The sequence below is a fragment of the Lissotriton vulgaris genome, chromosome 12 (assembly GCF_964263255.1).
Source record: "Lissotriton vulgaris chromosome 12, aLisVul1.2, whole genome shotgun sequence".
NCBI lineage: Eukaryota > Metazoa > Chordata > Amphibia > Caudata > Salamandridae > Lissotriton > Lissotriton vulgaris.
Window position 1 is genome coordinate 468,062,669 of NC_141700.1, and position 17,133 is coordinate 468,079,801.

The 17,133-nt window shown below is 43.6% G+C and overlaps 1 protein-coding gene across 1 annotated transcript in view; it reads left to right on the forward strand.

The window, feature by feature from the left end:
- The first annotated feature begins 13,169 nt into the window (after positions 1 to 13,169).
- The window catches only part of CADM3 (cell adhesion molecule 3), an 825,731-nt gene continuing 821,767 nt past the window's right edge, over positions 13,170 to 17,133 (forward strand). Inside the window, exon 1 of the mRNA XM_086945217.1 lies at positions 13,170 to 13,684. Coding sequence (XP_086801343.1) covers positions 13,603 to 13,684 — 82 coding nt within the window. The 5' untranslated portion in view covers positions 13,170 to 13,602. The remainder of the gene's footprint in view (positions 13,685 to 17,133) is intronic.

Sequence of the window (17,133 nt, forward strand, 5' to 3'; positions counted from 1 at the left end):
CCCAGCGGACCCTGTACCCGCCCGTATCATGCACCTCATTGGGAGTGTCCTTAGTCCCTCTATTCAGATGGTGATCAATCGCTCCCTCTCTGAGGGACGGGTCCCCCGGGAGTTGAAAGAGGCCATGGTCAAGCCCATTAGGAAAAATACCTCCACCCCCTGGTCAGACATGACAAATCTGAGGCCAATATCCCTCTTGCCGTTCATCAGCAAATTGATGGAGAAGCATGTGAATCACCACCTTTCCAGCTTCATTGAGCAAACCGGCAGTCTGGACCACTCTCAGTCAGGGTTCAGGCCTAGGTATAGCACCGAAACGGCTCTTCTTTCTGTCACAGATGCTATACGCTTGTCCCTGGACAGAGGAATGTCAGTGGTGTTGGTGCTGTTGGACTTGTCCGCAGCATTCGACACCATATCCCACGCCATCCTCCTTACCAGATTAAAGGAGATTGGTATTGATAGATCTGCCTTGGCGTGGTTTACCAGCTTTCTCTCCGAGCGTACCCAGAAGGTGAATATGGGCTCTTTCAGCTCCCCCTCGGCCAGCATCACCAGAGGAGTCCCGCAGGGCTCCTGTCTTAGCCCTACGTTGTTTAACGTATATGTCTCCCCGTTGGCTAATATTATGAGGTCCTTCGGGTTTATGCCCATCTCCTACGCTGACGACACGCAGCTGCTGTTCACTTTTAAAAAATGTACTCCGGAGATAAGACAATCTTTCTCCAACGGCATGACTGCGACCGCCAGCTGGATGGCCACGAACTTTCTCCAGTGCAATGTGGGAAAGTCTGAGGTCATGTTATTCGGAGAGGCAAAAATCCTGTGGACCCCTGACTGGTGGCCCTCCAGTCTAGGGCAGGCCCCCTCCCCTAAACAGGTGGTGAAAAACCTGGGGGTTCGTCTAGATCACGACCTCACCCTTGCCCATCATGCCAGCACCACGGCGGGATCTTGCTTCCACATTATAAGCCTCCTGCGGAAGGTGTTCCCCCTTCTTCCAGACTACACAAGAAAGACCTTGGTCCAGGCCCTCGTTCTGAGCCGCCTGGACTACTGTAATGGCCTTCTCTTGGGAGCTAACGAAGGAGTGCTTAATAAACTTCAGGTGGTTCAGAACACTGCGGCCCGCCTGGTGACCAATGCCCCCCATAGAACTCCATCTCTGCCCCTTCTCAAGGCCCTCCACTGGCTTCCCATCCGGAAACGGGTGGAATTCAAGATTTGTTGTGTGGTACACAAGAGTCTCTACAACCTCGGTCCACACTATTTGGCCGAGAAATTTGTATACCACCGCCCCTGCCGCAATCTCAGGTCCAGCAACCAACTATTACTCCAGGTTCCTAGACACTACAAGACCAGACAGGGAGGTCGTGCCCTTTCCATTATGGGCCCGCGCCTATGGAACAATCTCCCCCTTTCCCTTAGAGAGTGCCCGAGCCATCTAGCCTTTAGGAAACTCCTAAAGACAACTCTATTCTAGTTGGAGCGCTGTCTGTCCTGTTCTTCACAGCACCGCGCGGAGATACACCTTCGGGTGTGATGCCGGCGCGTTACAAGCCCATAAATAAATAATAAAATAAAATATGGAACATTTTTTACAGGGTTGTATATTTATATGCATTGCAATGGTTTTAAGTAACTATGCAAATAAAGTTTTACTTACTTACTTACGTCACCGGTACCTAAAGCCCTAAGGGATCAAGGGTGTTAGAATAATAGGAAAAAAATAACATTTGCACTCATGTAATAACCACAGACTCAGGAAGTTTTAAACTCTTTATCTAAATTTCTTTAATGGTCATGTTCCAAAGATTAAACACCAAAAGGCTCTCAATAATGAAAATCAATATTAGAATGTAACTATGCAAAAGATGTATTAAACAGTTTTCAAACATTTAGCAATAGGGAGGGTAAGAAAAGGAACATAATATGTAATCAAATGATCTTTGAGGAAAACTTGCGGGACAAGTTTGGGATGCCCCATACTCAGTTGTTCAAGTATCTCCAGTTCCGACATGCCCTGACACCATACCTGGAGGGGCTGGAGCAACTCCCCGAGTTCAGTCAGCTGGAAGCTAAAATCTTTATGGGGGAACTGCCAGATAAGAAGCTGTCACGCATCTACCAAACGCTAGTGCGGCATTGCTCCTCAGACCTGCAACGACTTAAAACTACATGGGAACAGGATGTTGGGGACGTAGATGAGGATGACTGGGTGGAGGCACTGGAGGGTCCCAGAGGGGCGGCAAAATCCATGCCCCTGCGGCTCATCCAATTTAGATACTTACATTGCACATATTACACTCGACAGCGCTTGTGGAGGGCGGGCCTAGTGGTGTCTCCCGACTGTCTGCGGTGCAGGACGGAGGCAGGCACATTATTATACACAGTTTGGGACTGTAGGGCTCTACGAAGATTCTGGGAAGGAGTGTTCCAATGTCTAGATGAGGTTCTGGCCTGGGTGCTTCAGAGGGATCGCAAGCTGGCCCTGTTACATGTTATGGCTGGGGTAGGGGGCAATAGGTATAAACGTCATCTACTCTTGCTGGGGCTAACACTGGCGAAACGGGACATTGCACAGTCATGGAAGGCACCCCGAGCCCCATCGCTTACGGCCTGGAAGAACGGGCTGGACTTCTGTATGGGGCTTGAACAACCTATATTCATTGCCAGGGGCTGCCCCAGAAAGCACTTCAAAATCTGGAAGAGATGGGCGGACTATCGGGGACTGGAGCTGAACCCGACGTCTGAAGACATTGTCCTCCCGATGCTCTGACATGTTGAACGCCATGATAGTACAGTTGGTGCATTGGTGTACTTGGCATGTTTTTGCATAATGATCCACATGTTACAGGTAGAGCAGGCAGCGGTGTGAGGGGGGAGTGGGATTGGTGGGGAGGCAGGAGGGGGGGTGGGGTCTTTCATTCCTCTGTTTATTTCTGTTTGGAGATATGCTCCATTGTAGAAAATGACTGTAACTGGTGTAGGTAAATTGATGATGGCAATTGACTCTCGATAGCAGAGTTTTGCATAATATGTGCATTTGTTTACAGTCAATAAAATCTGTTTAAAAAAAAATTATCTTTGAGCATTTAACAAAGGGAGGGTAAAAGAAGGGAACATGTAATCAAAGCTTTAACGGTAGGAAAGGTAAAGAGAAAGAAACAATTCAATGACGAACCCACACAAATTTATATTTACCTAGAATGGTGTGAAGACCAACCCTGGACAGGGGCTGGACAAAGGACAGAAACCCCGAAAGTTGCAGTTGCCAGTAGGCTAGCAGGTGCAGATCAGAATCAGGACAGGTAAAACCAAATTGGATCAGGACAGGACCACCAAAGGTTAAGACCGGCACCCGCAGTTCAGTTGAAACGCCTGCGCTACTCCCTCTCTGCAGCTAACAGCCAGAACCCCGATTGGGTTATCAATTTCACTGACAAAGTGCTTTGCTAGCACTTCAGCTTCCGGGAACCCCGATTGGGTTATTGAATCTTCTGACAGAGTCCTCCACAGCCCTCTGCTATTGGTCACCTATTGGGTGCGTTGGGTCAGTGACAGGACAGCTATTCGGACAAGTCGGACAAATTAACTAGCTAAGCCTACCCTAGTTAAACAATTTTGTAGGTCAGAGTACCACCCCCCTATGTTGCAAGTGTAAGGATCCCCAATTTTGATTGGACAAAAGGATGAGGAGAGATCATCACACCATACAAAAATGAAACTTTTCAAGATGAATATTAATATTTGCGTACCCGCCCTTCATTTTATTTTCTCACATATGTTTTATTCCACCCGACAGTGAATGTATCAATAATGATTACAATGTAGTCCATATTTTAGTTCAGCTTCCTTCACAGAGGTCAGAAGTTGACTTTCCCAGGAACATCTTCTAGCAAGTCATGACTTGGCCGGGTTTCAATGCCAGTGCTTCTGAGTTTGTGTTACTTCTGCGCAGACGCAGTTTCTTTCAATATGGAGTTCAGTGATAGGCGTTAGGCCCAAAATTATTTACATGTAAGAATAGAAAAGAAACAGTGTGACAACACAGAATAAATGAATGCACTGTATACCACTTATCTCTACTCTATTCCCATTACTTTATGTGTAACTATTGCGTTAATATTAAGCAGAACGAACAGCTTAGCAAAAGCAGCTGAGCAAGCTTCATGCATGTGGTTACACAGAGCAGCCATTTTAATTCTAGTGCGCAGGAGCGAAAGTTTCCCTCCAAGCAAAGAATACGTCATATCACGTGAGTGTGACAGATGCATGCGCAGTATAAAATCCCGCGTAGCAGCAGCCATTTTGTTTGCAAGCTGAGAAACACATATGCAAGCTTCTTCTAGACACCCAATGTTTTGTGAAAGGCAATATTAATATTGACAAACATGTTGATTAATGTATTAACGTGATGTCGAGAGGACTGATTACAAGCAAGTCGCGTTACGTGCGAATCCTTGCTCCATCAAAGCTATTCTATTCCAAGGTTCCTTGTAAACCAGGAGCTCCTAAGAGGATCCAGAGTGGAATGTTTATTTCTAGTTGCTGCATCTAAGGGACCTGCTGCATCAATGTCTTGTCATCTTGCCACTGTGGCGTTTTAAATTCCTTTTGCCACGTAGGACACCGCAGCGACCTTTCAGTTCTCCTGCAGTCGCTTCCCTTACTGCGTTTGCATTGGGTGATTGTGCTGGATTCCTTCCTCAAGTTTATTTATTTTTATTTGCTTTGGTACTCAACTGAGGACCACAAATATTTTAACCATAAAATGCAGTTTTTACACCATTTAAAATTTCTCATGTTAATACAAAGTTAAAAATGGTTTTAAAAATGTTTTAAATTTATGACAAACAAATTAATTTGGAGGAAATTTGCATAAAATGATCAGTTCCTTTGCTGAGTTAATTCTACATTTGACGTATATAGATTGCAAAATCTTTTTCCTTGCCATTACCACTTTTGGATTTGGGCATACGAACATTAAATGCTCTAAGTCCTGCTCTCCGCCATTACACAAGTTACATATCGAACTTTCCTTTAAATGCCATTTAGATGTTACAGCTTTGACAGTTAATATGCCAAACCGGAGCAGAGCAATCGCTCTGCTGACACCATGATTTAGGTTAAAAGCAATATACTGCTGAGATTTCTTAAATGTTATTGATTCAATAAAATTCTTATATACAGTTAATTTAGAGCAATGCAAAGAATCAAGTTTGAAACTAAATCTTGGAGTATAGTGATTTAAAAAGAGCTTCAACTGGGCTGGTGTCCAAGCTAGCAGCAAATTGATGTTAATCTCTGCTAGCTTAAAAGCTATTGACATGTTCTTAAAAAATACGTGTTTAGACGAGTCTCGATCAAATGTCTCTGTTTTGAGCAGGGATCGGAGAGTTCCTTCTTCCGCATGTAGGAGATTGTACGCCCACCTAATAATATTAGCGATTCCTCGAGAATAAGAGCTGGTTAGTGAAAACTCGAGGCGGAGAGCTTGTACTGGAACAGCCTGAGACACCTTCATTAATCTCCGTAGTATTTTCCCTTCTTTTATGTCTAGGAAGCTCCATTGATTTATGGGAATATATTCCAGGGCATATGATAGTACTGGGGGTATTTTGACGCTGTATACCTTAAGCAGGGAAGAGAAGTGCCTGTGTCCCGAGGCTGCATATAACCTTGAAAGAGCTCCCGCATTTACATCGGATTTCCTGGTCAAATTCACAATCTGTGGCCGATTTTGTAGAGTATTAGAAAAAATTCTGCCTAAATAGGTATATTCCTTTACCTCTTCCACTTTTTCTCCCCCAAGGGTCCAGCAATACTTTGGGCTCTTTTTCCTCCCCGAAAACGAGACTATTTTTGTTTTAGTGATGTTAGGGATTAAGTAGTTTTCCTCCGTGTATTTATGCAGTGCTCGGAGATTGTTTTGTAGACCAAATGGAGTTAGATCTAATATGATAATATCGTCTGTATATAACAGTGTATGTATATTATGGGAGGCTACCTTTGGTTGAAAATTACGTACTTGCTGGAAACATTGAGGCATGTCACTAAGATAAAGTGAAAACAATAGGGGGGCGAGAAGGCATCCTTGTTTGAGGCCATTAGGGGTCGGGATAGGGCTAGTTAAGCCCTTTTCCCTCCCCATTTGAACCTGGCACCAGGTGTCTGTGTGCAGAGAGATTAATATTCGTAATAGCTGATCAGGGATATCCATTTTGCTACGTTTTTTCCAAAGTATTCCTCTGTCCACTCCATCAAACGCGGTCGAAAAATCGATAAAAGCTGCGTAGACAATCTGAGATTTAATTGGCACATATTTGTCTAGGGTGGTTTGCAGCACCGCGATATTGTCCATGACTGAATGCTTTGGCCTAAAACCTGCCTGGTATAGAGGAATCAGTCCAGATGAGAAGGCCCAGTTTTTAAGTCGGTCCAGGACCTCTGTCGTAAAGATCTTTCCTGTGGCATCCAGAAGAGCTATTTGTTTATAATTACCAGGTTGGAGTCTAGATCCCTTTTTATGAATAGGTATAATGATGCTCCCCTTCCAAGACTTCGGGATTTCCCCAGTACTAAAGATTAAGTTAAAAAGGGGGGAAAGCATTCCTACTCCATCCTTTGGGGTCGGACTGGAGGACCTTCATTGGAATTTGGTCAGGGCCAGTAGCTCCTGTTGATCTTGCCTTTCTTATGTGCATCTCGATAGAAAAGGGGGTAGATGTTCCGCTATTTAAAGATTTAATTTCTGGATTACTAGAGATCGTGTAGGCTATTTCTGAGGTAGTATTTGATTTATATAGATTAGCGAGATAGATTTCCCATTCTTTTGGGGGAACTGGGATAGCTTGTAGTGCTTTTTTGTTCCTGTTTCTTTGGAGATTATGGACCAATAGGCACGTTGGTTGTGCTGCTTTGCTGCTATCTGCAGATCCACCCAGTTTTTATCTTGGGCTATTCTCTTGTGTTTTTTTTTTCCCTCCTGCGTTGGTTCTTTAATTTGTTAACTTCTACCTGTCTAGACGATGAACTTTCTAGGAACTGTGCACTTATCAGTTTATTTAGAAGCTTTGTGCTGGTAATTAGCTTTGGATTTTTGTTTTGGGACTTTGTAGATCTCGGTTGCTTCAACTTTTCCTGCAATTTTTGCGTTAGTTTATTCATGATCATTTCAAAATGTATTATTGGGTTTGTAGAATGCATAGTTTGAAGAAGCTGGTTAGTGTCTATTAAGATAGTTATCTTATTAAGTGTCGTTGAGTTCCAATGAATCTGCCTTTGCTTATGGTTTACGGTAACTGTACTGTACTTGTACATAATGTGGCTGGTTGGACATAGAAATATTTTCCATTCTGTACGTAACAGCAGAATGGCATGATCGCTTCCATGGACGAAATTAATTTGAAGTTGTGAAGCGGACCCAAACAAGTCAAAGCTACATATCATGTAATCCAGGAGTGAGGAGCTGTTATTTCCCAGTCTCGTGTTTGAGGCGGGAATGTCGCCTTACACGTTCCCATTTAGTATGATTCCATTTAACATTGGGAGAGATGCTAGTAAAATTTTTCTTCTTTTATCCGCCTTGTTCCCTATAGGAAATAACAGTATGGAAATTTCCAGTGCCTCTTCTTTATACCAGTTGGCCCATTTTATTATTTCCTCGTTGGATAGTTTTCCATTAAGGTCACCCATAATAAGAAATGATGGATAATCTTGACTTTTAATGATTTGTTCGATGTCATCCAGAATTTCTATTAACAGACTATCCATTTTTGCTCCAGGAGGAATGTATACATTAAAAATTAATAGGTTTTTTAAGAAATCTGATGGGTTTATCCCGCACTTGATCTTGATACATTGATAGTGACATGATTTCGTTGGGACTATTTCTTGGGCCCAGTTATAGTCTTCGCATAGTAAAATCGCTATCCCGCCCTTCACGTGACCTCGCTCGACCCGCAGAGCAGGGATATCATATGTGATATATCTTTCCTGATGAAAATGTTGTGTAGTCCATGTTTCTTGTAGGGCTACAATAGCGGGTGAGTTTTTGTACTAATTCTGCCATTTTTTCTTTAGTTTTTCCCGCTATATTCCAGGAGGATATCACTAAACCTGTGCTAAACGGAAGATTTGGTGTCCTTAATTTGTTTATTACTATTCAGGGTCTCAGCGATCCAATCCAATGACTGATCCCTTATTGTTGCTTCCTTGTTAAGGGTGCTTTTACTCCAAATTTCCCTTTCACCATTCTTTATGGAGATAAGTATATTTTCTGCAGAGCGGTCTAAGGAATAGGTCTTTTTATTTATAGGTTGGTGCATTTTTTGAGATCCTTCAGGTGGATGCATCATATTACGGACTTCATTTTTTAGTACTGGGATCAAGTCATAACCACATTTGTGGAGAGTCTCACTCTCCTTAAAGATAATTCCTGGCAAGGCTGGAGACCAGAATTCTACGATTGCAGTTTTTGTTTTAGCTTTGTCCGGAAACATTACTAGGTTAATTTCATTACGCGCTAAGGATTGTAGCGGCTGAATCTGTTGTAAGAGATTAATGATTCGACCACGATTGCGTGGAGCTTCATCAGTAGGAAATAGCTCTGTAATTTGTAGATAGTTGGATCTTATCTCCTCTAATTGTGATCCTTTTCTCTGCGATTCTGAAAGTCCTTTAGAGGTCCCTCTTAATGTTGAACTTACCGGACCATATAAAAATGTGGTAGCCTTTGGATTTAGTGTAGACTGTTGATAGAAATTTTTGTTTCCGGTTTTCTCTGGTGACTTATGGTGCTTTATCCTCGGTGTAGGGGACAGTTCTGGCCTTCCATCATGATCTGACAAAGCGCTTGGTAGAGGAGTCATGTTCTGAAATTTGATTTTATTAGCCTTCTTCCTTTTAAATCTTATCGCCTTTCTTTTTTTTTTATATTTCTTTGTCGTTGTTTCTTTTTTGTGTTTTCCAAGTTCTGTGTATCCTCACTAGTTAAACCGATATTGACGTTTATTTTAGGGTCAGTTGCAAGGCAGGTCATATTGGTTTTGCTTTTTGTAAAAATTGGGTAGTAAGCCACAGGGTGTTGGTGTGGTTCGGAATTATTTTCCTCTTTAAAAAGGTTTCTGAGGGAATAGGTGATGATGTCTCCCTGCTTACCCACAATTTCCCTGGATGATTTCTTTCTGGTTTGTGTTGCAATTTCTTTTTTCAGGGGAAGTGGTACGTTGTTGATTTTGATTGTTAAGTTATCTCCAGTTTCCCCTTGACATTTGCCACAAGTTCCTGTTATTTTTGTTGACCTGATTTGCTCTTTCGTTTTTTTTTTCCTCAACTAGAAATTTTAAAATTCCTATTTGTACGTCAAGCGTTTAGTCAGAGTTCTCCAATATGTTGCCTAAATGGTTAAGAACTGATTCCAGAATCTTTTGCAAGGTAATCAGTGATTTGGATACTGGAGTTTGGTTGTTGATCGAACCGGTAGTTTTAAAGATAAAGAGATCTGGTGAATTTTCGAGGAGACCCTCTATATCCGATGATTTTTGTGGAGTACTGTTCTGTATGTTATCGATCCCCATTTGTGATCCCATTTGAAATACTCCATCCTTGTTGTTATTATCTGGACAAATGGTATTGCGCTCGGGGGACTGTTGTATCGTAGATAAATCCGATGTTTTTAGTCCAGTTGCCGTTAAATCTGAAAATGAGTCCTCCTGGTCAATTAGGATACTTTTTTGGTCTGCCTCAGGAATTGTATGGGTTTGATCTTGAGTTAGATATATTGCACCTTTTCCATCCTCAGTAGCGCCTACTATTTCCATGTTTATCTGATCTTTTACTGTTTGCTCCTGTTCATCTGAGATTAGTTTTGTGAAGTACTTTCTGATCCCAGGGGTTACTGTTGTCTTTCCATTTCTTACCGCCTTGTTGGTGCTCTTTCTAATTGCCTCATCCGTTCCCATTCTTTTCATAAAGATGGTTCTAGATCTGAGTTTCTTATAAGCCATTACGCTGTAATAGATCTATTGGAGTTGGCACGTTGTTGCTTAGGGTCTTGACAGGGCGGAATCTTTAAATATTATCCCCTTCTGCTCCCTGCTTTTGACACGCGAAAGAGGAGCAACTCCGGCCTGTTTCCAATTGATGCAATCGGGAAGTTAGGCTTCGGGGGCCCGTGCCCGATGCGCCGCTCATGCAACACCAGCACTGGCGCCCAATTCCGGTTCCCTAAGTCCGTTTCTTGTGTGTTTATACAATTTTAGAAAACAGTTCAAGACTCCTCGCAGCTCCTACTGAGACCAGGGAAGCTCACATAAGAGAGAGAATGCTGGCACATACAAGGGGGCCTGAGGATTCAGTGCCACTTACGGCAACTATCACAACCTGAGTTCTCTCCCCGCAGGAATATACCGCCTCGCCTCGCCCGGCACCTGGGCGATTCGGTGGCAGATTCGAAGTCACCAGAGAAATAAATGTTTTAGCGCCGAGACTCTAGAGGACTCCCGAGGACTCCAGCACCAGCCCCCTCACACTACGGCAGGAAGAGGTGCTGACTCACGCTAAGAAATCGCGTGTGAGGGACAAAATATGAGCAAGGAATGAAGCAGGGATGAGGCTCTGTTGTCAGCGGTTTAATGTTTCACTGCTCTGCCGATGAGAGTTGGGACGGATCCGCAAGCTCGGGGGACCGGCCCGGGGTACCAACCCGGGGTACTGGGGGCCGGCAGCCGGTAGCCTCAGTTACTTCACCCAGTCCCTGCTCCCAATGCCGCTCGCAGACGTCACCCCAAACGACTCACCAGAGCTGGGGCCGTAACCCTGTTCGCCTGTTCGCCTGTTGTCCTGGCGGCTGCTCTCTGAACACCGGCTTCTCTGGCGGCGGCGTCGTTCTCACAGCGCTCTGTTCAGCGCTCATGCCCCACCGCTACCGCAACTGCGGCCTCCTCTCCTCTGCTCTGCTCTGCTCGCACAGCGTCTGGCTGAGCATGAAACGGGAGCTGAGTAAGCACAATGCGCGGCACTCGGCAGACACTGATTCCTTCCTAACAGCACGACCAATTGAGGACGCAGCAGCGTCCTCAACTGGTGCCATTTTGAAATGGGATGTTTCCTGCATACTAGCTCCAGACATATGCGGTATGCAGTAAAACATCATTAAATACAAATGTATTTATATACCTGCTTTATTTACATTTGGATCTTTCATGGGAAATTCATTTTTTGTTTAATCACTAGTTTTTATTTGTACTTTATATTTCACCAATCCAAGATGGACAACCCCTTTTTTCTATTACACATTTCTGTATGGCATTTAAAAAGGCGCTCCATAGTGCGCTCCAATTGTGTCGCAGTTGTTTTCAGACTGGTGCTTGCTCACTGGACTCTTGTGGACCCTTCTCCATTCTCCATTTACTGGTGTTTGTCAAGTTCTGCCTCTCTTCAGCCTGAAGGTTTCTCTGGTCTCCGGTTTTTTCCTTCTTGGTGTAATTTTTTTTTTTTCCTACACGGTTTGTTCCCATCCTGGCGTGTAGTACTACTGATAAGCGGTGACTCCTCCGAGCCAAGAACCTGATCCAAGCACCACCTAGAAGTACAGCCCTTAACAGAAGGATGCATTGCAAGAAACTTTGTTGTATTTCATTCAGTGTGTGAAATAATGATGTATACTTATCGAACTGTATTTTAAGCCTGAATGGTTTAATTTATGGTCATTGTTGCAGGAGTAGCAACTGTAAAAACAAGATGATTAAACGAATACATTGGCACAGACAGTTAAGAGGTGCATTTCCTGCTCCTTTTATATGTTATGCCTTGTTCTCGCTCCTAAAGGAGTGAGACTTCGGCCATTACCTTACCCATTTGCTGGAAGAATATGTATTTGAATCATCTGATACAGCCTTTTAGAGGCTTTTCATGCTGACACCTTCTGCCTGAGTTTTCACCAACTTGCTCGATCTTCCTAGTTTAGCTAAGTAGGGAAGTCCCCTTCATGGGAAACTCAGTCTGCTTGGAATTTGTTTTTTACGACAACCATATAATAGACTGTCTCTGCACTTATGATTTTGAATTGCTTTGAATTATACCGACTATTCATGCATTGACTACTGTATAACAATTCATTTAATTATTTGAATTCGTAACTGTGCTAATAATTGAATACACTTTCTTTATTTGCAAATCTGATATGTTCTGTCATCTTTGTGAGGAAAAATGTGCTTCAAGTTCTTGGAATGTACTGACAGTCGTGCCAGCCTCAGATGGAAAAACTAAAGCTCCATCCGCTTCAATACATCCTTTACTTGAGTTTGCACCAGAAATTTGCACGGTGCAAAGTTCTGTCACGCTCGAACTGCCTGAATCTTAATTTACAATATGTATAGTTCCACGCAATCTTCCGGGGTCTGAACCTTACTTCTTGTGAATAAAGTGTTCATGTGAAAAAAATAATAAATGTACGGCTCTAGTTCATAGGCGTATGGTGTATTTTCCACAGGTGTGTAGGAAGAATGGTTCTTTATACTTGTCGAAGTGGCGACAGTTTGATTCAAACATATGCGTTTTATTATTTTTGTAAATTTGCCGGATGATAGTTGCATCTGTACTGAAAACTACAGAACTTGGGCATCTAATATTTATTTTGTGATATCACAGAATTTAGTCTGCAGATGACTGGTTAATTTTCTGCAAGAAGCGGTAAAATACGAACAACAAAATTGCATTCGCTACAACCATGTGGAATCTTATTTTGGTCTTAATCCTGAATTGTTTATGTTCGGAAGCACGTGTATGATTATTTGTTCATGTTATGGATATGGTGTATTATGACGAAATAAAGGGATTTTAAAATGTAAAAGCACCAACCCGTCAAAAGGTCTTTCATTCGCTTTAACTTCAACACCTGCAGATTTGTGGTTCGTCACCTTTTCACTGCAAAAGGATAGTTGGAGGGAGTTCCTTTCCCACATCCCCCACCCTCATCCTCATACACATCTAGAAAGCACAGGCTCCCTCGGGCCCCTGATTCACTGCCTGCAGAATGCACCACTACAGAGAAGGCGGGAGGGGGCGGGGTATGCAGGGGATTCGGCCATCGGAGCACGCTCCATCTTCCGGTCTCTCTTCCACGCCCAAACTCCTCCTTACCCCCCTGCGCTTCACGATCTAATGGTCCATTCCTTGCGCTCTATTAAATCCCAGCCCTGCCGCATCTCTCCTCTCAGTCAATAGACGTGTACTGGTGCTGAATTATATGTAGAAAATTAGTCAGTATTTCTGGAATTTTCGCAGGCGCTTCTCCCGTTGGAGCGTTTGCAAACGCTGCTCTACTTCAAGTGGACCTTGGTTTAATTGAAGGGGGCGTTGTGGTTCACGGAACCCCAGTTCCAAACCGTTGGATTACAGCCTTGCATCAGGTCCGATTCAGTTTAAGGGGTGCATGGCGTGGACCATCGCATCCGTGCCCTTAGATTAGGGGAACCCGGTCTGTGATCCCTCGGATTGGACGTAGAGCAGAGCCCCGTACTGTCGCAGTAGGGCTGTGGAGCAGAACAGTACGGAGGTCTGAGACCGTTGACAGCAGGCCGCCAGCTGAGAGCAGCGATGATGATCTACCCTGTCATCAGCCTGCTTCTTCTCTCAACGTGCTTCATGGTCATGGCCCGTGCCACTATTTCAGAAGATGGTGAGTAGTATCCGGCCGCCGTGAATTACATTGAACGCGCTTTGCGGCTTAAGTGTTATTGTAGTTTGCAATAGAGTCTCTGAAAGGTTCTGTTTTGACGTCCTATAGCCCCCGCCCCCACCCAACATCCCGATACCTCGGAAAGGCTACCGGTTGATGGCTGGATTGACGCATGTGCTTCTAGCTGCATATGTGTTTCCAATATAACCCCCGCGTGACGCCTTTCTCTTTAGTCCTGCTTATGATGAGCGTTTCCCAGGTACCGCTTTTCGCATCCTTTGATAGGCCGCGCTCCTATTGTTGTCTGTGAAGAACGATGACCGAGCGATGGCTTGAAAGACCCCGCCCTGCATCCGGCAGAGCATGGCTAATCGTCTCGGCACGCACGAAACAATCTGTTGCCAGGTTAGCGCAGTCATCATCATCAAGTGGACAAATGTATGTTGCTTTTCGGTGATGCTTGCCCCACTAGTGAACCTTTGGTTGCGAAAGGCGAGCGTTGCTACTACGGTTGCCAACCATGCCTTCGCTTCCTTTTTATGTCCGGTAGAACTGTCTGTGATCAAAATTCATCAACACGATTTCCTAACATTTTCTTATAAAGCGGATTTGAAATTGAATTGTACGATTACAAAATAAAACCGGTAGGAGGTGCTGTCTTGTTTTTTTGTGGCACTGGTCCCATTTTAAAGGGTGCGCTTGTATATGTGTTTATGGGGCGTATTTATTATTCGCTTTTGAGTCCTCAAACGTAATTTTTCTTTGGTCGTTCTTGTGTGTATACATTTCTTAATACATTTTTAGTATAGTGCACATTCAGGGCGGATTAGGACCACCCAGGCACTCCAAAAAAGTGGCACATATTGACGCTTCATGAAACATTGCTCGGATAGTATTAGGGGTAGTAATCTTTTGAGAAATGTGTGATCATTCAAGAGTTTTAAAGCTTGAACGGACCAGCACCATTGGTCAAGAATGGAAACCCAGTTGCTCTGAAAACTAAATACTTGCACAATGTAGCGAGACATCTGCTCACAATAAACTGTCTTCGATACTGATGATCATGGTAATCCAAAACCTAATACAAAGCCATGGTAGAAGGGGTTTACAGTGGGTAAAAGGTAGGTAAAGCAATTGCGAACAGCAGTAAGCAGGTCTTCTCTAGTGCTAGTGCCGATTTATTAGAAGTAAAGTTAGGATTTAGTTTTTTTTGTCATTGTTTACATTTGGCCTGTTGACCCTGCTGCCTTGAATAGGAGATCTTTTCTTTGATGTTATGTAGCTGTTAACAAATGTGTGGTCTTGCCACTATATCTCTAGCTAAGCTTTCTTCTAATTCAGTCTTTCATCCTTTCTCAAGCCCTGCCACACTTTCTGGAATGACAGCGCATGTTTGTTACAGGCATTTAGAGGTTTAACCAACCTTAGAAACTGCGACCTCTGCTAAATCAGCTCTGAGAAGAAACCTGGAGAACGTTTCCAAAACATCCACTACACTGCCTCATAGGTGATTCCGATTTAGAGAGGATAGAGCCCCATAAGTCTGTTAGTCATTTCCCAACAGACCTCAGTCTGGCAGGCCTTTGACCATGGACTCTTTCACTAGCAAGCCGAGAGTTCCCTGTATATCCGCTTTTCTGTCTCATCCATACCTCATCCATCCTTCTGTGTTGTTGAGGCTGGGGTAAAATAAAGGTCTTGTGGGTGCATTAACGCTGTGCCCTAGTTAGAAAGAAACTTGGTATTTACTTAGTTTAATGTTTTGTAGAAGAAAGCTTTGTACTCCAAACTATCTTTGACCTCCCCCATTAGATTTTCACATTTCTTTCTCTAAATTTGAATGAAACTGACAATGTTAAGGTTGCCAATGTTAATGTTTTATGATGCCCCCGTGCAATAGATCTAGAGATTCATGATAGTGAGCGTCCACACCTAGTATATGGTTGTTCTCTTTGATTGATTGTGTTGGTGGTCATCCACTGACATCACCATTGCTTGCACCTTTACCGTTACCTTGAACCAGTGGTGTCTCTAGAAGTGCATTTTAAGGGGAGCATGCATTGGGCCACAGAAAGAAGTGCTGGGGCCACCTACTAAGGTTTTACATATACAGAGATTCTGAATCAAAGGATCTTCATTGATAGCTAGAATACTTCCCTGATGCGTGAGTGGATCTCGGAACAGATTTTCCATATGGTTTCCTTTCATGGAGAATGAAACCGAGGGTGTCTTTTGTCCATGAAGTCAAGTGTGAGTGCCTGTGGGATGGAAGCCCAAAAGAGGCCTTCATTTTTTTAAAATTGTTTTTATTGTTGCTGTCACATGGTATTCAAACACTGTTAAACATTTGTCAGTGCAGCTTCAACATTCAGCTGCATCCAATCATTTGAGCAACTTTTCCAATTTTATCTTTTGTCTATGTTATAACTTACAACCAACGGGTCCTGACACATTTTCTCTGACAAAATTAAATTATCTCATTTTCGTAAGTAAAAACATCCCAAGTCAATATACATAGTTTATGTCTTATCAAGTACCTAACAACATAGCAATCCGTAAGGCTCATGCATCCCATTGTATCTATCGCCCCTCCCCTTGCCATCACTCCTCCCCCTCATTCTATCTCCTCATCCTCCCCTGCGCTATCAATATCGTCATCCTCAGGCAGTGGCTCGCAGATTTCCCCCCTATATATGTTCCAAGGTGACCATATCTTATTCCATTTACGTGGGTTATGCCTCTGTTGGTATACTGCTCTTTCTGTCATCATTAACATATCCATGTTTCTGCACCACTGCGCCAGGGTCGGGGTGTTGTGCGCCCCCCAGTTCATTGCTATATCACGTTTTGCCAGCATCATACCAATGATTACCCATCTCTTCCCATGCTGTGTCAGGTCTGTCGGGTCCCACACATTCAGGAGGCAAACCCTGGGGTCAGGTGTAAATGAGGCCTTCATTTTTAATGAATGTTCCATTCCTCTTGTTTTGTATTTGTCACACACACCTTGTATAAGCTGCTATTAGATGTTACATCTGTGCACTGATTGGTGGATGTATTTGGTGTTTCTATTGTGCTTAGGTTTAGTGTTCTGATTGGATTATAAGTCTAGGGTTCTGATTGGTCCCTGGCTCAGTGATTCTATTGGACGCAGACTTAGGGTTAGAGGTCTGATTGGTGGATAGGTTTAGGGGTTTTCGTTTGTTTTCTGGAGCTAGGGTTTCTTTTGGACCTAAGGCTTAGGGTTTGGTTTCTGTTTGGATGCTAGGACTAGGGATGTGATTGGCTATAAGGGCCAGGTATTTTGTTGGTCCTAGGAATAGTGTTGGGACTGGTTATGGCTAGGATTCCCATTGGCCGAAGGGGGTCACTTGCTAACTAGGGCTATTTAAGGTCAGGGTTCAGGGCATCTCAGGCTGGACGTCGAGGCTAATGGTGGACAAGACCAG